Source organism: Oryctolagus cuniculus, chromosome 3 (assembly GCF_051225735.1).
Source record: "Oryctolagus cuniculus isolate XC-2025 breed Fujian yellow rabbit chromosome 3, ASM5122573v1, whole genome shotgun sequence".
Lineage (NCBI taxonomy): Eukaryota > Metazoa > Chordata > Mammalia > Lagomorpha > Leporidae > Oryctolagus > Oryctolagus cuniculus.
In genome coordinates, this window is record NC_142869.1 from 63,047,671 (window position 1) to 63,074,590 (window position 26,920).

Below are 26,920 nucleotides of genomic sequence, written 5' to 3' on the forward strand. Positions count from 1 at the left end.
ACTTTTAATTGAAGGCAGAGAGAGAGAGAGAGAGAGAGAGAAAATGAATCAGTCTTCCATTTGCTAGTTCACTTCCCAAATGCCTGCCACTGCCAGGGCTGGACCAGGCTGATGTCAGGATCCAGGGATTCCAATCACGTCTGCCAAGTGGTTGGCAGTAGGTGAACCCACTAAGCCACACTTTCACTCCTCAATTCTTTCCTTAAAACTGACCAGTTTTTTTAATCACCTCGAGACTCTGAACACCCATCACTACCCTTTCTTTTTATCTGTGTAACTCCTACTGATCATTTGAGTGTGTACTTCAACAGTTAACTTTCTTTGGGAGATTTTCTCTAACCCTAGACCAAGTGTGGCTGTTTGCTGTGTGTTCCATAGTCCTCTGTGTTTCCCATGCTATTACATTCATGTGTGGTCATTACCTGGCTAGTGCAATCTATGTTTAAACATCATTTGTTATTTTTAAAAATATTTTATTTATTTATTTATTTGAAAGGTAGAGTTATAAACAGTGAGAGGCAGAGACAGAGACAGAGGTCTTCCTTCCATTGGTTCGCTCCCCAGATGGCCGCAATGGCCGGAGCTGCGCCGATCCAAAGCCAGGAGCCAGGAGCCAGGAGCCAGGAGCCAGGAGCCAGGAGCCAGGAGCCAGGAGCTTCTTCCCAGTCTCCCATGAGGGTGCAGGGGTCCAAGGACTTGGGCCATCTTCTGCTGCTTTCCCAGGCCATAGCAGAGAGCTGGATTGGAAAAGGAGCAGCCGGGACTAGAACCGGTGGTCCATATGGGATGCTGGCGCCACAGATGGAGGATTAACCTACTGCACCACAGCACTGGCCCCTAACATCATTTGTTATTAAACTTTTTTGATATGTTGTGTTGTAATTTTCATTTGTTTCCAAAAACATTTTTATTTTCCATTTGATTTTTCTAAGACCCATTATTCATTAAGGAACATGTTGTTCCATGTCCATGTGTTTGCATATTTTCCAGAGATTCTTGAGTCTTAGATTCCCAGCTTCATTCCATTGTGGTCAGGAAAGATTCGTGATGTGATTTCAAATTTTTTTGAATTTGTTGAGACTTGCTTTATGGCCTAGCATATGGTCTATCCTAGAGAAAGTTCTATGCAGTGATGAAAAAGATATGTATTCTGCAACTGTGGTGTGGGATGAGAAGTTCTGTAGATATCAGATAGGTCTATTTGGTCCATAGTGTAGATTTGTTCTGTTGTTTCTTTGTTGCTTTTCTGTCTAATTGATCTGTCCATTGATGAAGATGGGCTGTTGAAGTCCCCTATTACTATTATATTCGAGCTTATGTCTCCCTTATATCCATTAACATTTGTTTTAAAAAGCCAAGTGTCCTGGCATTGGGTGCATGTACATTTATTATATTCATATCTTCCTGTTTAATTGATACCTTAATCATTAATTGGGCCCCTTTTCATCACTTTTAATAGTTTTTATGTTAAAGTCTACTTTGTCTAGTATCAGGATGGTTATTTCTGCTCATTTTTACTTTTTGTTAGCATGGAATATCTTTTTCCATCCTTTCACGTTCAGTCTGTGTATATCTTTGTTGGTGAGGAGTGTTTCTTGTAGGCAGCAAATAGATGGGTCTTATTTTTAATCCATTCAGCCAGTTTGTATCTTTTAATTGGAGAATTTAGATCATTTACATTCAAGGTTATTATTGATAAGTAAAGACTTAGCCCTGTCATTTTTCTATTAATATTCCTATTTTTTGTTTTGGCTTTCCTTGTACTTTCACTGGAAGATATCTGACATGTAAGCACAGATCCTGCTACAGGGACCCACCCCAGGCAATCAGGGAGCTCCGAGCCTCTGGCACCACAAACTGATTGCCCAGAGATCCAGCTGCAACCTGTGCCAGAGTTCCCACAGTCTCAGCATGCAAGGTTCCCACAAACACGGGGTGAAGAGCATCTGTTCTGCCTTGCTAGCTTGTCCCTTCCATGGAGACAGCAGAGACATTTCCAGAACCAGCTGCCTTTGGATCTTCTGCCTTGGCAGTTTGAGCCCCATAGCCTTTGATGTGTTGAGAGGTTGCAGGCACCTCACAATCCTATCTGATGTCCAGCCTCCTGTCAATCCTCCCAGCCAGATTAAAAGTCAGTGGGGAACACAGATTTTTCCCTCTGATAAAATCCCTGGATTACAAGCAGGCACAAGAGGTTCTGCAGCTGCTACTGGTGTTAAAATGACACCTTCTCCCCACCAGTTTCCAGGCACCTTTGTGGGGTGATGGGGAGAAAGAAGCGTGTTCTTTTTTCTGTGGGTTAAGTAGGTACCCTGCCCCTGTTAGGGCTTCAGGCCAGACTCAAAAACAGTGTGGCATGCAAGCCTCTTCGTCCAGCAGTATTACCATTGGCATGGCTGCTGCAGTCTGCTCTCATCTTCATCTCCCAAACTGGTGTATGCTCTGTCTCTTGGCTATGGGGGTTGTGTGTTGTGTCTGTACTCATTTCTACATGTCTGCACCTTCCATGCTGATTCACAGCATCCCTCTTTTCCTGTAGAATTTCCACTGCAGATTTCTCTGCAACTCTTCTCTGGGAATGCACTTCCTCCCCATTTTATCTGCTTATTTCTCCTCTCCTAAATCAGTATGTTCTTTCCCTTTTCAGCCATCTTCAAATCCTGTAGTTTTTTTTTTTTAATTGTTGTTCTATTAGTCATCGTTCAAGTAGTTTCCATTTTTTATTTTCAATATTGATGCTGATGTAAACATATCTGTATATCTGTCTTCTGTATATGTTGTAAAAACTTTCTCTAAACTTATGCCAAAGAGTGAAATGTGGTGCCTTAATGGCTTTTCTATATTTTACATAAAAATGATTCAAAAATATTATTGAGCACTTACAGTGTGCCTGGATGAAGCACTAAATTAAGAGAGACAATATTCCTGCTTTCTGGAAGAAAAACATTTCTACCTGCAGGGACAAGTAACGTAGTAAGATAATTTCAGAGAATACTGAAAGCTAGAAAGTGAATTGTACCATTCTCCTGCATCATTATCTTCTATAATTTTTGTTGCTTTGAAGATTAAATATAACTCCTTTCCATGTCTACAAGACTTGGCAGCATTTGGTCCCTGTCTCACTCTCATTTTCCCTTTTGCTCCCTGCAGGCTAACACACTGACCTTGTAGTCTTTGGAACTTTCTTAGCTTTTTCCACTCCATGTCCTTCATTTGCACTGCTCATCTTCCTGGCAAATTCTTATTGATGATTCAAGTCTCAGTCTACTCATTCTGTTTTCAGATAGCACTTCTTTGATCCCTATAAAAATAGGTCCTTGCCATTCAGCCTCCCTTATGTACCTTGTTCTTTCCCTCTGCATCACTTACCATGATACATAATGACACAGTAATGTCATCTACCTCATCTACTAGACTGCGAATTCAATGAAGGCAGGAATGATGCTTTTTTTTTTCTTACTGCTATGTCTTCTTGCCCCCAGCCTGACATATAGTGGTTCCTCTGTTATCTTCTCAAATTAACATAAATTACTTTTTTCTGAAAGCTTTGTTGCATATTCATTATGAGCATGAGACTTGGTCTTGTTTGGTTTCAATTTCCCTTGCTCTTTTTGGGCTATTCCCTCACAAAGAACTTTGGGGGCCCCAGATCATAATCAAGCTTTATTAGAATACCATCTAAGGACGCCTTGTCCTTTTGATATTGAAGACATACATGGGACAACAGGTAGCCTGTTGCAGTGTTTGCTTAGTCTTGAGGTTGCCATCTAGTCCACAGACAGTATCCCTATGCCCTTAGATCCAATCCACAGCTTCAGATGGAAGTAGGCAGTAGTACTCTGTTTTGGTTTCTAAGCATACTATAATGGGGTCTGTGGAGGACATAGAGAAAAGCCTCAGTCACCTAAGCTTAAAATGGTATGCCTGGATCCAGTTTATTATCTTTCTTGGAACATTTCTAGTCCCGATTACTCTTTCTGAGGCCAATTTTCCCTTCTTTTCCCTATATTATTATTATTATTTGAAAGTAAGTTGAAGGTTTCATGACATTTTACCCTAAAATACTGTGGCTTATATATATCCTAAAAGTAAGAGCATTCTCCCACATCATTACAATTCCACTATCACAACTAAGAAACTTACGTGAATACAATGACATGATCTTACATTAAGTCCATGCTCAACTTGCTTCAATTTTCCTCCCAAAAACAAATCCAGTGAATTTCCAGTAAAGATCATATGGTTTAGAATTTCAGATCTCTTAAGTCTTCTTTAAACCAGTGAAGTTTGCATAGCTTTATTTTTATTTTTATATTTTGTTTCTCATGATGTTGATATTTTTAAAGAGTCTAACCAACTGCTGCCTGGGACATTTGCCCCTGAATCTCTATTTATTTTTAATAGAAAACTTTTATTTAATAAATATAAATTTCAAAATTACAACTTTTGGATTATAGTGTTTCTAACCCCCGTAACCACCCTCCCACCCGCAAACCATCCTATCTCCAACTCTCTCTCCCATCCCATTCTTCATTAAGATTCATTTTTAATTCTCTTTATATACAGAAGATCAACTCTATACTGAGTAAAGATTTCAACAGTTTGCACCCACACAGACATAAAGTATAAAATACTCTTTGAAGATTAGTTTTACTGTTAATTTTCATAGTACAACACATTACTGAATCTCTTCTTTATAAAGACACATTTTACCTTTGTGAATAAAGAACATTTGGGGTGGCACTTTGAGATTATGTGAACATAATATTTAATAACATTTCACCTAATGGGATTAGCATTCATTGATGAACCTGGCTTGTAACCATTATTATATTGATAGTTGTGAAAAAGATATTATATAATTTTCTTATTCTGTCAACATTTTTAGCTGGCATTATATACAGAAGTCTTTCATCTACTCCCTCCACACCTTTTTTGGAGTATTTGGAAGTATCACTATGAACTCATAAATTCTTTTTTTCACAGGATCAATTTGACCAGAAAAAGAGTAACTTTTTATGTTTTTTTCTTATATGATGTTTGATATATAGTTGTCTTTGTGAAATAAGTTAATAAATAATATACTGTGGGTTGCTCTAAAAATATTTGCCCTTCCTCAATTTTGATGTATTGTAGTTGGGTTTAAAGTTTCTTTCTTTATTTACCATGGTTAACAATGGTGGGTGTGATATGTTATCATTTATGCTCCTTTGGTGAATTAAACATGAAATAATGTCTGTTACTGTGATGAAGTATCCATGGGAGAAAATTCCCAGTGATACCACTTACAGAAGTGCAGTGTTTTTTAATTTTCTTCTTCTCCTTGACAACAGTGTACACACAACTAATATTTTCTCTCTCGTAATTATAGGATCGGCGATTCAATGATGAAATTGATAAGCTAACGGGATACAAGACAAAATCATTACTGTGCATGCCCATACGAAGCAGTGATGGTGAAATTATTGGTGTGGCCCAGGCAATAAATAAGATTCCTGAAGGTGCTCCATTTACTGAAGATGATGAAAAAGTAAGGTTTCATGACTTTCATATTTTGTACTTTCCTTTTTGATCATTCATTGATATTCTTCCTGAAAAGACAGGAATTATGTAGCTGTTGGTTTAGCCCATTCATGGATCAAAGGGCTTTTCCTCATGTTACACAAAATGTAACTGGATTTTTAAAATGTTTCATAGAATGTGATATAATTGAAAATAATTACTTCATCTTTACTTTTTTACCCTCCCCCTTTTTCATAAGCCTCAGTAATATTCTTGTTATTTTCTGGTCTTTATGCCCCCTATAAGTAAAGTTTTTAATTGAAGATCACAATGCTACCACACATGGCCCCAGGGAAGACAGGGACTAGAGGAAGATTACTGTGTTTCGGAAACTCAGCACTTTCTCTTGTATTTTTATAACTACAATGAAGAATTGTTTTCTCAGTTCTTACATAAAAACCTCAATAAAATGAATGTTGTTTAATTGTTACTGCAAATTGCTAATAAAAAGCACATTATTTTTGTCCCTGAGCAGCAGTTGACCTTGGTAGAGGATGTATTTTTTGTCCTGAAATTTCAGTTCTTTACCAGTTGTTTACTCACCATCTTGTACTAAGAGACTCTTCAAAGAGCTGATGTGTTGGCTTTGAAGCTCTTACTTTCATCCTGAGTAGGATCTGGTTAGGTGTTAAAAATCTTGTAGTAAAAGCACATTTTGGTTAAGTTTGATGACCTCCTTATTCTAATTAATTAAAGAATGTATAATTTAACCTTGTGGATGTGGGTTTGCTATTTGCCAGAGTTGATTTTTGATGCATTAAAATACTACAGATCTACAGGTTTAGAAATCCAATACAAAATATGACTGTAAGGACACCAGATGATTTCTGAATGAAGAGAATCTTTCATTGAGGATGTTTCTTTGGTGGAATTGGAATGTTGTAAGTTCTGGTAAAAGTTTATGAACTCTTAATAGTGATATTGGGTCTCAGATGATTTACCAATTTGATAAACCACATAGCATGTTGAAGACTTTGGGTGGGGACCTGGAAGGCACTAAGATAAACCTAAAATGTGTCATGCCATCCAGGAGCTACACAGGTAGAGAACAAGATGTCCCAAGACATGCCCAGAGAGCCTAGACAAGAGAAGGTTCTTCTCAGAGGCTTGGAGGAACAGAAAAGGGTAATATTTGATCTTTGAATCCAGAACAGGCTTCCATCAGCCAGACCAGAAATGAAGTAGAGGATGCTTAGAAGTGTATGTAAGTATGGAAAGGAAGGTTTCCATGGAATGCACAGATAAAGCAAAGATTTCATTTTCTTCATTTTGTATCTTAGATGATAGAGCCCTGAGATAATGTGTCTTTTATAAGAGTTTAGATAGAAGGATTTGGACTTTGTGTCTTTCCAGGCATAACAACTACATACCCATGACATCCCCCACACAGTTCAGTTAATACACAGGTGGTAGCCCTGCCTTCTTCATTTAAAGAGAGTCTCATCTTTGATTTCATTCATGTTAAGTTTGTTTTCTGGACTTTTCTCAGTGGATTTATACTTAGGAAATAGGACTTCTTAAGCTCTGAATGATTTCAGTGTAAGATTTACACAGAGCTTTATACCTGTCTTGAACAGTGTCAATGTTTAGATCTATTGAAAATGAGAGTCTGGGACTGAATCCCAGCTCAGCTAATGATAAGCAGTTGCTTGGGTGAGTATCTTAATCTCTCTCACTTTCCTTATCTGTCAGCTGTATTATCTGCCATTCTATGGTGTTAGAATTAAATAAGGTCATAAATAAAACACATTTTTTAAAATATAGGAAACTAGGCAAATGCAAAGCATATATTTTTCTGTTTAACATTCTCCCAAGAATTTTAAAATGTCTTCAACTTGTCATTTATTCCCAGGCAATTTATTTCTTAGATTCAACCTCATTTAAACAATTCCTTATTCAAAATACTGGATTTCTCTTTCGCAGCTATCTCACATGCCCACAGTAACATAATTTTAATTTTTTTTTATTTAAATGAAGAGCCAGGGGTTGTGTAGGGGTGGGGGCGGGGTGGGGGAGAGAGTTCTCATGTGCTATATCACTTTCTATATGCCTATAATAGCCAGAGTCAGGTTGGGGCTGCAGGTGGGAGCAAGAAACTCAATCCAAGTCTCCCACAAAGGTGGCAGCGATCCAGTTACTTAGGCCATCAACGCTGCCTCCCTAGGGGTGCAATAGCAAAAAGGTGAAGTAAGGAACTGGAGCCAGGAATTGAATAGAGGCACTCCACTGTAGTATGTGGGCATCTTAACTGCAAGGCTAAATGCCCAGCCCTCCGGGCAGCACTTTATCTTTCAGCCTCTATAATTCCCTCACATGACTTTAAACTCCTACTATAGTCTCACTTCTTAAAAGAAGACTATTAGTCATAGCAGGAAGATTGCTTTCATGTAGATGATACTGTCCAGAGAGTATTTTGTCTCGACAGCTTCTAGATCTGGTTAATGTCCTTTGCTGCAAGGATTCTATATATTGTAAACCAAATAGGAGTGATAAAGAAGAAAAGGTAGGGGCCAGCACCATGGCTCACGGTTAATCCTCCGCCTGCGGCGCTGGCATCCCATGTGGGCACCGGGTTCTAGTCCCGGTTGCTCCGTTTCCAGTCCAGCTCTCTGCCGTGGCCCAGGAAGGCAGTGGAGGATGGCCCAGGTGCTTGGGCTCCTGCACCCGCTTGGGAGACCAGGAGGAGGCACCTGGCTCCTGGCTTCGGATCGGCGTAGCTCTGGAGGGAAGACGTTTCTCTCTGTCTCTCTCTCACGGTCTAACTCTATCTATCTATCTATCTATCTATCTATCTATCTATCTATCTATCTAAAAAAGAAAAGCTAGAAAACACTCTTTAAGTGATGAATTGGAAGTATCAAAATCTACATTCTTCTCCTAAATAAGAGAAAGCACACAGCATAACACTGCAGAGTCTATTTGGGTTGAAATTCCATGTCCTCCGTGGTTTGTGTAGTCTTGGGCAAGTTACTTAGATTCTTTGTGTCCCAATTCCTTCCTCTTAGAAGAGGGATGATAAAAATAATGTTTGTCTCATAGGCTCTTGGAAGATTAAATGAGAGAATACAGAGAAAGAACTTGGAAGAATCCTCACACAGGAAATCTTCATGAAATATTGGCTTTTACTGACAGCACATTAATACATGTGGGATACAGCCAGGCTCAGTTAAAAACACTACCTCTGTGTAATTTGGGGCTGTTAACTTTTATTAAGTGGATATTTTGAGTTACTAAATATGTGTAGGTGCCGAGAGGGTGGTATGCCCAGCAGGATGTGTGTGTGTATGTGTGTGTGTGTGTTGGGGGGGAATGAAGCTCTGTACACCTTACTGCATATCTCTCCGTGTGCATCTCTCCCACCTGACTGTTTCTGACAGATTGGTTTATGATAAATGGATTCCCATAGTGAGAGATCAGATATACAAATGGATAATCAACAGACCATACATGACGATAGAACTCAACCCATGTTGTCTTCCATGGTCAGTCTAGAAAGCCAAATCACAATATCTGAAGCTATCAGCCCAGAACAGTCATGATTTGGTCAATGATTGCAGCTTCCCTAGATTTTTGCTCCTGCATTTCCCTCTACCACCATATACTTTCAACTCAGGGTGAGCCAGAAAAAAAGAACAAGTTTTCTCCCCAAATTAATAATTACCTAAAATGTCCTGCTTCTAGTTAGTCTGCATTTAGCTTCTGCATGCCAACAACTTCCAATCAAAGCAGACTTAAATCTTCTCTATTTCACCATCAAACTTATCCACTCCCCTTTGAGTCTACTAAATGCAAGTAAATGTGGTCAACTTCCACGTTATAGCAAGATTTAAGTAAGTAGCCTCTATTTATCATACATAAGCTGTATACCAGGTTCTCTTCTGGTGGTGGAGTTTCAACAATGAAAAAGGGGGATATACTACTTTATAAATTCGTAGTTCTCTCATGTTATTATTAGTTGTGTGATAGTATCCTTATACTAATTTGTGTTTTGCTTTTTAATGTAAAGTTACTTCTTACATATATGTTCACATATGACTATATCATGCATTTGCCACTTATTGGAATTATAAAGCTTTCTTTTTCAATTTTTCTATAAAATTTACTTAGGCATTATACTGTTATTGGGAATTTGGGTTATTTCCAGTTTTTTCACTACTACAAATAGACCCTATTTGTAGATTGAATGAATGAACATTCTGGACAAATTCCTTTTTCTTTTTGTGTTGTTCCCTTGGGGTTTATTCCAAAGACTGAAATTATTGAATCAAAGTGGACAAAAAGTTTTATAGCTCTCATTCCATGTTATCAAAGAGCTTTGGGAATGTGTTGAACCCATTTTCTATGGTAGTAACACGCACACATCTATTTTCTTAGAACCCTGACAAATTTGTTCAGTTCACATATTAAAACTTAGTTTTCCTTAGTCTGCCAGGAAACTTCAGATAACCTCCTCTCACATTTGCCAGTAAAAACTCTAGGAAGAGAAGTAATTTCAGTGTTGCCTACGAGTAAGGGATCAAGGAGCAAAAGGAAGCTGTGTCATGAGTAAGATGCTCTGGACTTAGAAAGCCTCCAAAACAGGTTCAAGTCTTGGCTCTGCTGTTTATTAGCTGAGTGACCTTGAGCAAGATGTTGAATCCCTCTGTTGTCTAGAACCTCCGTCATAGAGTTGTTGTAAAATAGGAATAAAATAGAGAATAAATGTAAAATGTTTAGGGTACCACTTACCACCCATAAGTGAGCCTTATGTGTTGTGACCGTATATTCAAAGCCAAACTAAAGTAATCTGAACCCTATTTATTATTTTACTTTATACATATAAGAGCCGTGTCATCATTTACATGGATAGTGGTGAATTTGTCACCTATTTTCATACTATGATTTGTGTGTCCTGATATCTTAAAATGTCAACTTCTGGAGACTGTAAGCTCAGTTATGTGTAGTAGAATTTTAAAAATCCTGCAGCTCTAAATCCAGTAAAATATATTTCTTAGATAAATGAAAAATTAAATAGGATGTATTCATTTCAGTGGTATTTCTGTATCTAACTTAATTGCACATAGGATCATTTTGTGGTTTTGATAAGCAAAATACCTGAGATTCACTGGCCATGATATGCCTTGTAATCATTGTTGGCAGAGCCTGGAAAGATATTTGGTCCATTCCTCACCACCCTTGCCCTTTCCTAATGCAGGAATCTTTACCTAAATGATGGCCATGTAGCTTCTGCCTGACAACTCTCATTGTAATGACTTCAAAAGCATCATGCTCACCAAACTTCTTGGGTAATCAGAAAGAATTTTATCTGAACTGGTGAGAGTGTTTGAAATTTCATATCCCATATGCACATACTAATGATTTAAGTTACATACTGACAAATTACTATCTGGGTAATTCATGTTGAAACCACACAAAAAGGCAGACGATGCAGAAGAGGTGATTGGAATTTTCTGGTTCACTTGATGGGCTTCAAGCACATGTTGCTGTTTTTCAGTGATATGTATAAGCTAGCTGATTTAGGAGAAATGACTAGACTCCTTGCATCCAATTAACTCATCACTTTATTATTCCTGGGTGCGTAAAGGGAGGTATTATTTTGCAGAACAAAATAATGAGACCTGAATTGGAGCAAATATTTTTGATCTATTAAGATATATGAGTATACCAACATGAAATGTGGGAAATGGAAATGAGCACGGTTCTTATCCACTCTCCCAGGTTGCCTATATCACAGCCCCCATGGCACCTCTTCTTGTTGTTGGTGTCTTGTAAAGTGTGATGTGTCTCTTTGTGGTTACTTCCCAATAGCTGACATATAAGGCAATGTAACTTGAAGTTCTTCTGTTTCTTTATCCTCTGGGTACCTCTTTTCAGCTCAGAATTTGGAGTGTTGGGCTGCCCTGCTGCTCTCCTTCATGCTGACATGTTCAGACACCCTGTAGAGCTGGGATGTCGCCAGCTGAGCTAGGCTGTCAGGGGACTGGCTGTGTTCCAGGAGCTTGTTACTGGTGACCGTCCCTCACTAACTGATATTGAGGATAGTGCATGGGGGATGCTAACTAGTCTCTGCAGAGACTGGGGTTTTGTTTTCAGCAACAACCAGATAACGGAGAGGACTTCAGAAGTTTTGGCCTTACATTTCTAAAGTATTTCTGACTATATAGAAGCTGATGTTTAAGATCCATGAGATGTTGAAGATGCAAAATTTATTAAAGTTCACTGTAATGGGGAGGTGTGTTGAATATATCACATGGACGGGGTGACAAATCAGTGGCCCCAGAAAGCTGACAGTGACTTGCATGTGTGTGACTTGTACATGATATTTACTGGCATAAGATTGACTTTTTAAAAAATTTGGATACCTTCAGACATGACTGCAAAGCATAGTTCTATGATAATAGGCAGCCCCCCAAAACCAGTTAGTTTGGAAAAATCAGTTTAATGGGAGCAAAATCAGACTTCTTCTGTCCAATTAGGAATAGTTTCTACAAAAGGTAGTTTTTAAAAAGTTATTTTAGGCCGGTGCCGCGGCTCACTAGGCTAATCCTCCACCTGCGGTGCCGGCACCCTGGGTTCTAGTCCCATTTGGGGCGCCGGATTCTGTCCTGGTTGCTCCTCTTCCAGGCCAGCTCTCTGCTGTGGCCTGGGAAGGTAGTGGAGGATGGCCCAAGTGCTTGGGCCCTGCACCCGCATGGGAGACCAGGAGTTAGTACCTGGCTCCTGGCTTCGGATCAGCACGGTGCGCCGGCCATAGTAGCCATTTAGGGGGTGAACCAATGGAAGGAAGACCTTTCTCTCTGTCTCTTTCTCTCTCTCATTGTCTAACTTTGCCTGCAAAAAATTATTTTAAAAATTGTTATATAATAATATTTATACAAAATCTTGTATATATGTGGGTAATGGTATTACAACAACCCTATCAGGCCAGTTTATGTGTTTTCTATTAATACTGTATTATCTTTAAGATAGTCAAATACTGTAAGAGAAATGCATTAATTAAGAAATATTCTTTGTGTTCTCAACTCATGTATTTTTCCTTTTATGCCTGTATTTCAATTGTTAGATTTTCAAACTTCTTACAGCAAAATTATAATTATGAATCAGTGTTTATAAAAGGTTGTCTAAGTCTTTGACAAAAGTCTCATGATTTCAGCTTAAACTTGAGCAATAAAAATTTCAGTCCTGGAAACATTTTAATCCCATAATTCATTATTTGCAATATTTTATCTTATTTAAATGAACTTGTTACTGCACAGTTTGCCTTTTAATAGCTATTATTCTGTGACATTCCAAGAATGGCAGAGATGAATTTGTTCATGTTCCATGTGTTCTTTGGACTATATCTGACTCAGAGGTTCAGAAACCATCAAGATTTGTGAGAAAACTGTTACCAGTGCAATCAGGTTCAACTTCAAGTATTTTTTTTTCCTGTAGGAAGAATAATGCTGAGGACTCCTGGCTTGATTCTCTAAATCTTCCTTAGGCAGAGTCTCACTTTGGGGTACAAAAGGCAAATCTGCCTGCCATGGTCTAATGTTAACTCCCAGGTGTCTACCCTGTTCTTGATTTTTGTCTTGGGATTCCCATTTCTATAGCTTTACTTATATTCTTATCTAGTTGCATGGCACTCTCCTAGTCACCTTTCTTTCACGACTTATAAGGTCAAATTCTGTCATCGCAGAACTAATTTGGCAGTATTCCAAAAGTGACTATTGTTTGTCCTTATAAGTGATTCCTAACATTTTATAGTGTGGAATTTTTCTCAGATGTCAGTTGGATTTTGAGTAATCCTTCATTGAGAAAATATATGATGATCAAATATTCAGCAATTTTAAAAAATAATAAAACAATTTAACAGAATGAAGGACAATAATCATAGGATATATACTTTTCCAGATGCAGATGATGCTTGTATGCATGTTAGTTAACAGACCTCTTGCAAAAATTCTGTTGTCCTCTGGTGGCTAATATTACTGACATTTGTAACTTATTGCTTCCTTAGCTTTATTTCTATGTTTCCAAGTGTTACCAAGGAAGCAGTAAGTGCTTGGATGCAACAACTTTCTTTCTCTTTTCATATGCTTTTCAGAATCTAGTAAGGTAGTTTGTAGTTGTTAAGAACATAAAATAAATTAGCATAATGGGTTGTAAGGTATAACCATTTATGATGTTCAATATGGAAGATTTCGAGTAACAGTTGAGCCACACATAATTTTTGATATCCATATAGTGTTCAATTGCGTGGAAGAACCATTCATTCACTATTTATTAAGTTTCTAATTATTAGACACTACCATATTTGAAACATGGTTCCAAGGGCTGAGGTTAAACTGATAAACTGTATGTGTCTGTTTCTTTCTGCCTTTCAAATAATTAAAAAATAAATAAATAAACCCTGCCCTCTTGGAGTTTACATTCATATGGTAAAGACAGACAATAAACTAAATAAACATGAAAGTAGATAACACAATTTCAAGTATTGATTAGATATAATTTGATAATTTGATAATTCAGTGAGTCTTTTTCTGTAGATTTACTTAAGGAGGGTGCTTAATTAAGTCTAGGTAAATATCAAAGGGGCCCAGAATAAAAAGAAATTTTCACTAGGGAGTAAAATTTAAGCCAAAGTTCTCCCTCAAATAACTATGGTAAGTGGTGGCTGATCTACTGAATATCTGTTTTCCTCCCTTTTCTCTAGGTGTTCACATAAGCTGTGCATACTTTAGGTTGCCTTTTGCACTAAATTTGAACTACAAGGAACTATTGTCTCATTAGTATGTTCACCTCAAGTGTCTGTATTGCATCTTCTTATAGTATCGCATTGTAATCTCAACATCAATTCCTATCCCTAGGTTGGTGATGTTATGAGACAGACCTGACATAGCCAGGCTGTAGATATTACACAGGGATACAGACAGGACTCTGGCACCTCTGAGAAGAAAATGTCAGGAGCTGAAGATTTCAGCACATTCTAATATTAAGGGACTGATACATCCAAGGCAGAACTTGAAATAGTCTTAAGTCAAGCCACTTGTAAAAATGAAAATGAGCAAAAGAACTACTTTACAAACTCTATTTCTGACTACACAGAGAGAATGATCTGCAGCTACATTTTAGAAATAAATAAGCACTGTTGGCAGGGAGAATTGTTGAATTAGAATAAGGTGCTGCGAATTCTGTTACTGGGGTTTTCCAATTAAGACAGATAATTGTCTTCCTTGAAAAACTAATTCAGTGTTATCATCTGAATAAATAGCAAGGTTGCTTCTTTTCTTTTTAGAATGGGGAAATACTTGAATTGGAATTTTGAAAGCTTAAATCAATTTTTTTTAATAAAAGTGGAATTTAGTAGAATTTCACATATATTTGAATATGCCAGAATTGAGTATCTCTATCTTTCTTGGATTTTTCCCTTTTAGGATAAGATTTTTCCCCTAATTATAAGAGTAACAAGAATTTATTGTAGAAATGTGAAAAGTACAAAAAAAAAAAAAAGGGAAAATTAATAGCACCAATCTTCCTAACTTTCAGAGATAAAACTTAATATTCTTGAGATATTTCTTTACATTTGTTAACTTTCAGTAAAAATAAAAGTATTTTCCAAAATTTGTATCATGTAGCATATGCAGTATTTTATTTTAAACACTTCTTAAAAGATGTAACCATTACATATATGTGCAATATATTCTACCATGTAATTATATAATAGTTTATTTAATCATTTTATTTCTTAGCAATTAGGTTGTTTCCAAAATCATGCTATTATGAAATCACTAAAAAAAATTGATGAACATCTTTATAAATAAATCTTGGGCCACATCTTAGGATGGCTATTTAGTTAAAGCAATAAACAGATTTTTTGTAGGCAAAAAATGATCCAGTATTCACAGTTTCACATGATACAAACTAATGTTTAGGATTACTGGATTGGGGGCAGGTGCTGTGGCAAAATGGGTAAAACCACCGCCTGCAGTGCCGGCATCCCATATGGGCACCGGTTCAAGACCCAGCTACTCCACTTCCAATCCCGCTCTGCTGTGGCCTGGGAAAGCAGTGGAGGATGGCCCAAGTCCTTGGGCCCCTGCACCTGCGTGGGAGACCTGGAAGTGGCTCCTGGCTTCGGATTGGCCATTGCAGCCATTTGGGGTGTGAACCAAGGATGGAAGATTCTCTCTCTCTCTCTCTCTCTCTCTCTCTCTTTCTCTGCCTCTCCTTCTCTCTCTCTCTCTCTCTTTCTCTGCCTCTCCTTCTCTCTCTGTGTAAGTCTGACTTTAAAGTAAAATAAATAAATCTTTACAAAATAAAAAAAGGATTACTAGATCAAAGAATTTGAATGTTAACTTCTAAACAGTTTTATTGAAGTACAATTCATATACCACACAATTCGTAGTTCAGTGATTTGTAGTGATTATGTTAGCAGAGATGTGTAACCATCGCCGCACCAAATAAATTACGATGTTTTCATCACCCAAAATGAAACCTCATTACCCATCAGCCATCACTCTCTGTTTCCTCCCAGCTGTCCTAGTTCTAGGCAACTACCAATTCACTTTCTGCCTGTGTGGATTTGCCTTTTTTGGAAAGTTCATATAAATAGGATTATACAACATATGATCTTTGTTAGCTGGCTTCTTTCATTTAGCATAGTGTTTTCAAGGTTTATACCTGTTGCAGCCAATATTTCCTTTAATAGCCAAATATAATTCCACTGCATGAATATACCACATATTGTTTATCCATTCCCCACTTGATGAACATTTAGGTGGTTTCCATTTGTTGACTGTTATGAATACATACATGTAGAAACTTTTGTGTGAACATGTTTTCATGTCTATTGAATATAGACCTAGGAGTAGAATTGCTGGGTCATATGCTCACTCTAATGTTCAGGAATTACTGGACTGTTCTAAAAGGGGGTATGAGGGTTCTAATTTTCTTTTTCAATTCCAGTTATTATCTTCTTTTTTATTATAGCCATACTGATGGGTCTGAAGTGGTGTTCTGTTGTGGTTTTGATTTGTTTCATGGCTAATGATGTCAAGCATTTTTCATGTACTTTATGGTAGAGCATTTTTTTAATTTTTTTTTTTTTTTGACAGGCAGAGTGGACAGTGAGAGAGAGAGACTGAGAGAAAGGTCTTCCTTTTTGCCATTGGTTCACCCTCCAATGGCAGCCGCGGCCGGCACGCTGCAGCGGGCTCACCGCGCTAATCCGATGGCAGGAGCCAGGTACTTATCCTGGTCTCCCATGGGGTGCAGGGCCCAAGCACCTGGGCCATCCTCCACTGCACTCCCTGGCCACAGCAGAGAGCTGGCCTGGAAGGGGGCAACTGAGACAGAATCCGGCACCCCGACCGGGACTAGAACCCGGTGTGCCGGCGCTGCAAGGCAGAGGATTAGCCTAGTGAGCCGCGGCGCCAGCCTTTAATTCTTTTTTTTAAAGATTCATTTATTTATTGGAAAGGCAGAGTTAGAGAGAGGCAGAGGCAGAGGCAGAGAGAGAGAGAGAGAGAGGTCTTCCATTGGCTACTTCACTCCCCAGATGGCTGCAACAGCTGGAGCTCTGAAGCCAGGAGCCAGGAGCTGCTTCTTTCTCTGCTACTTGGGTACAGGGGCCCAAGGACTTGGGCTATCTTCTACTGCTTTCCCAGGCCATAGCAGAGAGCTGCATCAGAAGTGGAGCAATCCTGGTGCCCATGTGGGATGCTGGCACTGCAGGTGCCAGCTTTACCTGCTACACCACACCACTGGCCCCAAGCATTTGTTTTTAAGGCTCTTGATGAATCTCACCCATTATCTTTTCTGAAAATTATATTAAATTTTAATGCTAATGGCATTATATGCACTCACTGTAGTTTTCCCAGCTTCAATGTTATAATTTTAAAAATTACATTGTATTCATTTCTAACTTCACTTTATTTTCATTCCTTTCATTTATTCTGTGTAGCCATGCATTCCACAAAGAATTCATCAGCCATTGGTCTAAGTTGATATATTTCTTAACTAAAACAAAAAAGGCTAGAATTATGCTAAATGATCTAAGCCAATCTGATAATATACAACTCCAAGATGATTTGCAATAGTTCCTAGATGCAACATAACAGCTGCCAAAATGTTGAATCAGTTGGGAGTTGGTTACTTTCCTATAATCTTGGTGTTTAGTTTTAATAAAGCAGATCTCAAATCAAATCATGTCATACATAAAGATACTTATTTCATTTATTTTAATAAAAGTTAAAATAAAATGATTTTTAGAATGGGTCACACAGTAAACATAACTATGTACTTTGTGTAAGAGATGAAGCCAAACAAAATGATTTGAAAAATTTGAGAATTAAATACACAGCAGGGAAATACAAACACAAAGAAAGCAAGAGTGGTCGTATTAATACTACATAAGGTGGAATTCAAAACAAAGATAAAAATATGAGGGAAGAAGAGTGTATACTTTTTAAAGGCTTATTTTATTTATTTTGCAAGTCAGAGTTACAGAGAGAGAGAGAGAAAGAGAGAGAGAGAGAGAAAGCGCTCTTTGATTTTTTTGGCCTACTCCCCAAATGGCCAAAATGGCCAGTGCTGGGCCCAGCAGAAACCAGGAGCCAGGAACTTCACCTGAGTCTCCCACATGGGTGCAGGGATGCAAGCACTTGGGCCATCTTCTGCTGATTTGACGTGAACCAGCACCCATATGCGATGCTGGCATTGCAGGAGGTGGCTTAACCCACTGTGCCACAGCGCCAGCCCCTCCTTCATGTTTTTCTATGGTAGTTTCATAGTATCATAGTTTTCATAGTATCAGATCTTACATTTAGATATATGATTCATCTTGAAACTTTTGTAAAGGTAAAAGGACAGGGTCTTGTTTCAAACTCCTGAATGTAGAAATCCATTTTTCTCAGCACCCTTTATTGAAGAGACTGTCCTTTCTCCAGAAAAATGTTTTTTATCACCTTTATCAAAGATAAGTTGGTTATAGATCTGTGGATTTATTTCTGAGTTTTTTATTTAGTTTTATCGATCTGTGTGTCTATGTTGATGTCAGCACCATGCTGTTTTGGTTACAGTCGCCCTGAGACATGTCTTTATGTTGTCTGTAGCTCTGTTCTTATGTTCAAGATTGCTTTGTCTATTCAGGATCTTTGTGTTTGCATTTGAGTTTTTTTTTCTAATTCTATGCAGAATGTCATTGGCATTTTGACGGGAATTATATTGAATTTGTAAATTCCTTGATTATTATGGACATTTTGAAAATATTACTTCTTCCAACGCAGAAACATTATACAGCTTTCTGTTTTTCCACGTGTGTCTTTATTCTTTCTTTCATTGATGTTTTATAATTTTCATTGTAGAGGTCTTTGATGTCCTTGATTAAATTTATCTTAAGGCTGTAAAGTTCTTGTGGCTTTTGTGAATGGGAGTGCACCTACACGTTCTTTCTCAGCAAGATTATTGTTGGTGTATTAAAAAATGTTACTGATTTTTGTGTGTTGAGTTTGTCTTCTGCAACTTTGCTGAATTTATGTACCAATGCTAGTGGTCTCTTGGTGGGTATTTTGGTTCTTTTGTGTATCAAATTATGTCAATTGTGAACAGGGATAGTTTGACTTCTGCATTCCTATTTGTATGCCTTTCATTTCTTTCTCTCCTCACTGCTCTGGCTAAAAATTCCACTACTATATTGAATAAGAGTATTGAACGTGGACATCCTTATCTGATTCACAAAGGCATTTATTTAAACAAATAATTATTGGCAAGTTGAGTCAAATAGTTCAACAATTTTGTTTGGTAGGTTAATGAACTACAAGGTGTCTTTGTCTTAGGTGACTTAAACACCCCTGTAGTATTTCTGAAGTAGGATTTTGTTGTTCTGGAGATGCATATCAGGCAATTGGAATTCTCTGACCCAGTGGCAAGATTGGCAGCCTCAGTATCTATCTATAAGGACACATGTTTGGAACATCTTACCTTGTTTATGCCTTATTAATAAATGGGGGATTGTCTCTATCATATTACCCTAATATGTATATCTTGAATATCACCAATTCCAATAATCAGAGTTGATGTCTAAAATCCATTGTGCTGATTAACAAGCTACTGATTTCATTGAAATCCATTTCTAACTTTAGCAAAGTCCCACCTCATTTAAAACATTATTTGCTTATTATTTTGAGAGGCACAGAAAAGGAGGGGCGGGGGAGAGAATCTTCCTTATGTCGGTCCACAGCCAGGGCGTGGCCAGGCCGAACCAAGGAGTTCAGGAATCAATCCAGGTTTCCCATGTGAATGGCAGAGCCATCTCCTGCATTCTCCCAAGGTGTGCTTTAGCAGGGAGCTGGAATCAGAAATGGATGAGTTGAGACTCTAACCCAGGTGCTCCAATGGGGATGTAGTCATTCCAAGTGACGTCTTAACTGCTACACACAAACACCTGCCCCTGGAGTATAAGTTCTTGCCAGGACAAGTGTCTGTTCTTTGATGGCATGTTAAGCCCATTCCCTTACACACACATAATTTCAAGTTGTCTTTGCTGAAGAATTTGATACAATTTATAGTCATCACAATAGTATGCAGTATCTCTCAATATTTGTTTTTATTCTTAAATTAGAAAATAATGGGAACATTTATTAATTTCCTACTCTCGTGATAGGTACTGTGCATCCATGATCTCATTTTATCCTCATGACAACCCTATGGGTAATTATTTTCTGTACTCTGTGGATGGGAAAGCAGAATGTGAGAGATTTTAAGAATGTCTTCAGGATCACTTGCCTTGTACTTGCAGAACCAGGAATTGTCTGTGCTTGTCTTAGCATGGCACAAGAGGACATTAGGGAATGTTCATTATTTTCCTGCTGTCCCATCTTCACTTTAGGGACCCATAAACACATAGATGGTGATTATCTGGTGCATATGTATGGGTGATTGAGTAAAATTGAGTAAAATTTCAGATGCCACACATCTGAAATTAATAAATTTGGGGGTTCAGGAGAATGTGTGCTTGGATAAAGGACAATCTGTGAGTTACGTTGCCTGGTGGTATTTCAGGCATCTATAAATATCTGTAAGTTTAAGCTTTATGTCTATAAGAAAAATAGAAACACTATAAGACTAAGACTTAGGAGCCATTACAAAATAATGACTTCATAAATATACAACTAAGAGGTAGACACTATTTGCATTTCATCCTGTTAGTTTTACTTTCACTGACAAACAAAACATTTTTAAATTTATGTTTTTTAACATATTTTTCCTTCCTGAAGATGAGAAAGAGGTGAAGATCAGACTGACTTGAGCTTCTTTTGCTTTAAAAAGTTGTGCTTCCATTCAGAATGTGCAAATGGTGTTCAGTTGCACTGAGCGGTAAAGTGAAGTGTTCCACAGTAAATTATTCTGTAATCTGCTTAGCAAGTTTTTTCTCTGTTTAACAAGATTGTGGGGTGTACTGTTTAAATGAAACTATATTACACTCCTTGTTGAAGAATTTCAAAAAGAATTTAAGATAATTTGTGATGTGCTTCATTTCTATTTTAAACAATGTATTGCTGTAAAAAGTATACATGGATTTTTTTCCTTTTCTTTTCTTTACTAGAAGTAGAAATGAAGCCATTTGTTTTTTGTCATTTTCTATTATTTCCTTTTATTTCTCCCACATGTGCCCCAGATAATATCCTGGCTAGCTATGATCATAGGCTATTTTCACTGGCTGATTCTGATTCCATTGCCAATCAACAAAGAAGCATTTCCCCCACCCCCTTTATATTCTGCACACTCCATTTGGAAATGAGAAGTCTCAAAGGTAGGCACCACTGTGTTACCAAAGCAGGCAGCAAGGTCACCCAAGGGAGGGCCCACGCTGGATTGAGAGCATGTTAAGAGGTAGAGAAAGTAATGAACAGATTTGAAAAATGAGGTTATGTAAGTTAGAGCTGCCCAGAGATGCTTTGAAAGTCTATTAGGCCACAGTTCTTGAAAGGAGGCTTAAATAAGACTAAAATGCAATAGCAAAACTCTCTCACAAGAGAGAGCTTGAAATGATTTCTCATGAGAATTAATTGACACCATCAGAGGGTTGGAACATGCTTTATGCATCTGAAAAACATGTTTGGTGTGTTGGAAGAATTGCTGTCCATGGTATATAATAAATGGCTGTGGGAAATCAATAGCTTTTCTTTAAAGTGCCACCCAGTGTTAAATAGCATTGAGCAGCACCACAGCATCTGGGAAACTTTGCTCCATCTTAAGAGCTTGATGATGTCGTATAATTCATTTCCAAGAATCTATTCATGTCTGCTTTCTCTCTCTTTAAAAATGTTCTAATTTTGCAAATTTCTTAATTCTGACATTAGTTTTCTTTGCCATTATTTCTCAATGATACTTATACTTCAGTGTATCTGAAGTTTGTCTTAGGTATTTTGTTCCACTTTCTATTTCCAAACCCAGAATGAGGCTTCAAACTAAAACTTTACTTCTCCCCTGTCATGAACCCAGTGAACTATGGTCCTTGAATGAACCTGTTAGTCCATTGCTCCTTTTCAGTAGTGGAGTCTGAATTTATTTTAAAGTCTTAGCTTTGTCATTTGACATGAAACCATCATGATTTAGATAGTTGTAGGACATAATGGGAATTTTGCTGCTTCATTTTTTTTTAAAGCTCTAAAACAGAGGGCAGGGCTTATCATCTCATTGAGACTGAAAATATATTTTCCTCCAAATCTAGGGTGTCCATTGTTCTAAAATTTGATGCTGATGCTTGTGGTTTGTTGCTGTGGACGCTTCCACTGTTTTACAATTTCAAGGGCTAGTTAGTTAAAAACATCAAACTACAAATTATGGCAAACTTCTGAGTCTGCGGCATGCATCTTTCCAGTTAAAGAAAATGGGAAACCAGACTGCTTCTTAGTTTCTTCAAATTGTTGCCGGTGGCTGATTATGCACAGATCATTGGGTCAAGCAAGGGTTATTGTTCCCCCAGACATGCACAAAGCAGTAAGTCATTCTCTGTCTTGAAATTAAGTCTTCACTAGGGCCAGTATATAAAGCATAGCTCTATTTGTGCTGGAAGTACAAGGTCACAGCCATGCACCCGGAAGATGATCATTCACAATTATCCTAGGGAAAAAAATACTCTGTGTCCTTCATGGTTCAATAATGTAAAATGTGTGTGCTGTGCTTATCATAGACACTAAAGGCAGGGAGCTCATCCAGCAGACATCCTTATAATGCTAGGTTTAGAAAGACAGTCAATGGAAGATGTGGAATACATGCCAGATATACAGCTTGTTACATTTACTCTCAGAAGCTGTTGGAAGCATCATTCATTAGAGCAGCATCAAAATTTATATTTATGGAGATTTTATGCCTTGGACATACAGATTTTATTCTTTATACATGTATTTATTAACTTATATGGTTCTCTCAGTATACTTATGACATAGACCAGACAGCTGTTCCCTTTCTCTTTATACATGGAGTAAATACAATCTGTCTTGTCCAACAGGAAGTTAGTAGTGAAACTGAGAGCTCTTTGTTCTTTCCTGTCCTTCTTCCTGTATTATTTGTTTATTTATTTGGTAAAGAGTGCACTGAGTATTTTCAGTGTTTAGGAAAAGAATAGCTCAAAACAAGGAGTACTTCTGGATTAATTGTAGAAAGAATGCCACTCAATATGAGAATGTCAGCTCACCAGTTAATAAGAAAGGCAGTGCTACTGGAAGATTTTAACAATGATGTCATTGTCCTTCATTGATTATACACATTGGGCTTGTGAGAGATAAAAGCTATCTAATAATTTTATTTCATAAATCCTTATGGAAAATTCTTGAGAACACATCTTCTCTGAATATATGAAGTGAGAGAAAACAAGGAGACTTAAAAACTGTTTTGCTGAAACTCTCATTTCAGAACAAAAAGATGCTCAGATATTTTAAATCATTGGCTCCAAGTTGCACAAGTGGAAAACCACAGACTGGAAATCAAATCTTGAAATTTTAAAAGATTTATTTAATTTTTTGCCAGGCAGAGTTAGACAGTGAGAGAGAGAGACAGAGAGAGAGTTATAGACAGTGAGAGAGAGACAGAGAGAAAGGTCTTCCGTTGGTTCACTCCCTTAATGGCCGCCACGGCCAGTGCTGCGCCGATCCGAAGCCAGGAGCCAGGTACTTCCTCCTAGTGTCCCATGTGGGTGCATGAACCCAAGCACTTGAGCCATCCTCCTTTGCCCTCCTGGGCCACAGCAGAGAGCTGGACTGGAAGAGGAGCAACTGGGACTAGTACCTGGCGCCCAAACCGGGACAAGAACCCGGGGTGCTGGCACCGTAGGCGGAGGATTAACAAAGTGAGCCACAGTGCTGGTCTAGAAGATTTATTTATTTATTTATTTTATTTAAAAGAGTTCCAGAGAGAGAGGGAAGGAGATGGAAAAGGAGGGAGAGAGTGGAAAGAGAGAGATAGTTGTGTAATATAAGTCTCCCAAAATTTCCTTGTATATGTAGGAGAGAGAAGACTTGTGCTATACTTTCTGATAATGAAGTCTATGAAATAAACAACAGCAGACAGATAACAAGAGAAAAGGAATACACATTTATTATGTGCATGGAGGCATCACAAGAGAGAAAAGTGAGTGCCCAAAACCCAGTGAGATGTAGACGCTTGTGTACTCTCTTCACAGTGGAGAGAAGAGGTGGATAGAAACAACTTAGCGGACATGAATGATTTTGGGGAAAGACAAAGGGGCGCTGAGAAGAACAACTCACAGCCTGTAATCATCTGTCTAGCATGTATGGACTTCCAGTCTTTGCTCCTGAGATCCAAGTTAGTTATCCCTGTTTGATGAGATTCCCAGGGAGGGGACTCAAGACAGTTGAGCTCTATTGCTAGACAGATAAGAGGAACTCAGAGAAAGCCTGAGGAATCCCTAGTTCTCCAAGTGCCCTTGGTTCAAAGGAATCAACACATGGTATCTTAGGATGGCATTTCCTCAATTCCTTCATTTGTCTTCTCACAGATACCATGGCTTACAATGTTTCTGTTTCTGCAATGAAGAAGGGTTTGTGGAGAATCATCTATATTTTTCAGCCACAACAATTAGGAGCCAAAAAAAAAAAGTAATAATAAATGAATACCTGTTCTTTAGCCAACATTGAGACAAAGTGTATATTTTCATGTCCATGAAAATCTCAGTCAGGCAAATCATGATGAAATCAGGGGGTGAGGTTCTAGGCAGTCATACTTCTCTTTCTCTTAAGGCTGATACGTGGGTAGATCAAGTTCTTATCATGTCCTGTTGAGGAATATTCAAAATTGTTTTGTAAATCATAGCCTGCTTGGTTCAAGTACCTTATAAAAGTGTTACAGTGACTTAGCTATCTACTGGTGATCGTTGATCTTGGTCCGTTAACACAACGTATTTAAGAGTAAAGTGAACCATTGACACAAAAGCTTGTGTGGAATGGACTCTTAAGAATTGTTATAAATAAAAATGTGGGAATGGGTTAGGAGTAATTAGGAGGCACATGTTTATTGAAGAGACTGATAGCATGAGTGGTAGAAATGTTTTTTTGTGACTTCTCTTTATCATCTGTCTGCAAAGAACATTTTAATTCAGGTTTTAAAATTTTATTATTTTTTATTTATTTGAAAGATAGAGAACTGTTCTTTGCTGGTTCACTCCCCAATTGCCTGCAATGGCTAGAGCTGGGCCAGAGCCACAGCTGGGAGCCAGGAACTCAATCCAGGTCTTCCATGTGGGTGTCAGCAATGCAAGTACTTGCGTCATCACCACTGCTTCCCAGGGTCTGTACTGGCAAGAAGCTGCAACCGGGGCCAGATTCGGAAGTCGAACCAAGGTGCTCTGGTGTGAGACATGTACGTTTTAAGTGCTAGGCTAAACAGCCACTCGTATCCAGGTGTTTGCAATGCAGGCAGTTGACAGAGTTAAAGCCAGCAGACACCTTAGACACTTGTTCTGCTGTTAACCGCCATCTTATTTCTGCACAATTTTGACTTTTCACTTTATTAATTTATATTCTGTTTGGAAAATTTTAAACTTTCATTTGTATTACTTTTATTTTTGAGATATAGCCTGTTTTAAGCAACATATTATTTTGACACTGCTGGATTCTGTGACCACTTAAACTGATAATGAGATTGATCTACAGATTTTTGGTAATAACTTTATCTCTACTATCTTTATTAATTTGTACTAGGTATATTATCTTTTACTTGGAAAATTGGGAAGCCTGTAAAGGGTTATCAAATTCTTTTTCTAAGGTATTATTATATTCTTTCTCTAAGGCATTAGTAGGTAAGAGTTGAACCATAAATGTAAATGTGTTATTTAGAGAACAGTCAGAATTTATTAGGAGCACCTATGCAATCTGCATCTGAGAATACAAGAACTTAGCCCAAACATCCTCTCCCTTCCCCTTGACAGTACACATCGCAATGAAGAGGAAACTTATAGGAACTTATAAGGGCACTTATAAGGCACTTCCCTTAAATAGATATATTTTTCACATTGTAAAAACTCATGCCATTGTACTGAGTACATGGGAACTCTTTGTACAATTCTATAATTTTTGTTTTGTAAATTTAAAACTATTCTGAAATAAAAATTAAAAAAAAACGCAAGCTATTATTCAAATCTGTAAGAGCCCTATCCAGACCAGATAAGTAAATGAGGTTTTCTGAAGTTTATGAAAATTATGTGCATTTTCATTTCCAAATATTAACTTTGTTGTATTTTGAATACTTTTTAAAACTATCCTCTCAAAACTTGTAACTCTGAAAAATGATTGCTATAAAATTTTAAAAGTAGGAGTGGGTGTTTGCCTGCATCCAAAATTGGAGTACCTAGTTTGAGTCCTGGCTCCTCCACTTCTGATCCAGCTTTCTGCTAAAGCTTGCTCTTAGAGGCAGCAGAAGATGGCTCAAACACTTGTGTTCATGCCACCCATATGAAAGACCCAGACTGAGTTCCAAGCTGCTAGCTTTGACCTGCCCCTACCCTGGCTGTTGTACACATTTGAGAAATGAACCAGCAGAAGAAAGATCTCTCTTACCCCTACCTCTACTGTGTGTGTGTGTGTGTGTGTGTGTATGTGTATTTGTATGTGTCTTCCCCCTTTCCAATAAAATGAAAATAAATAATATTTTAAAAATTTGAAGTAAAGACTATAAGTTCTGTTTGTGATCAGTCACATTATTTGAAAGGCAAAAGTAAATGAGTGTCACTATGGTGATATTAAAGGAGGAACCCCAAAGTGAAAATTCACAAATGAATTTCCACTGCCTAAACAGTTATCTAATTGAAGTAATCTGTGTTTCCTTCTGAGAAGAGTACTCAATTACTAATCATCTA

At 37.9% G+C, this 26,920-nt stretch overlaps 1 protein-coding gene across 1 annotated transcript in view; it reads left to right on the forward strand.

The window, feature by feature from the left end:
- The window catches only part of PDE11A (phosphodiesterase 11A), a 451,047-nt gene that overhangs the window by 62,243 nt on the left and 361,884 nt on the right, over positions 1-26,920 (forward strand). The window contains exon 2 of the mRNA XM_051849397.3: positions 5,372-5,530. Within this exon, the coding sequence (XP_051705357.2) occupies positions 5,372-5,530 (159 nt within the window). The remainder of the gene's footprint in view (positions 1-5,371; positions 5,531-26,920) is intronic.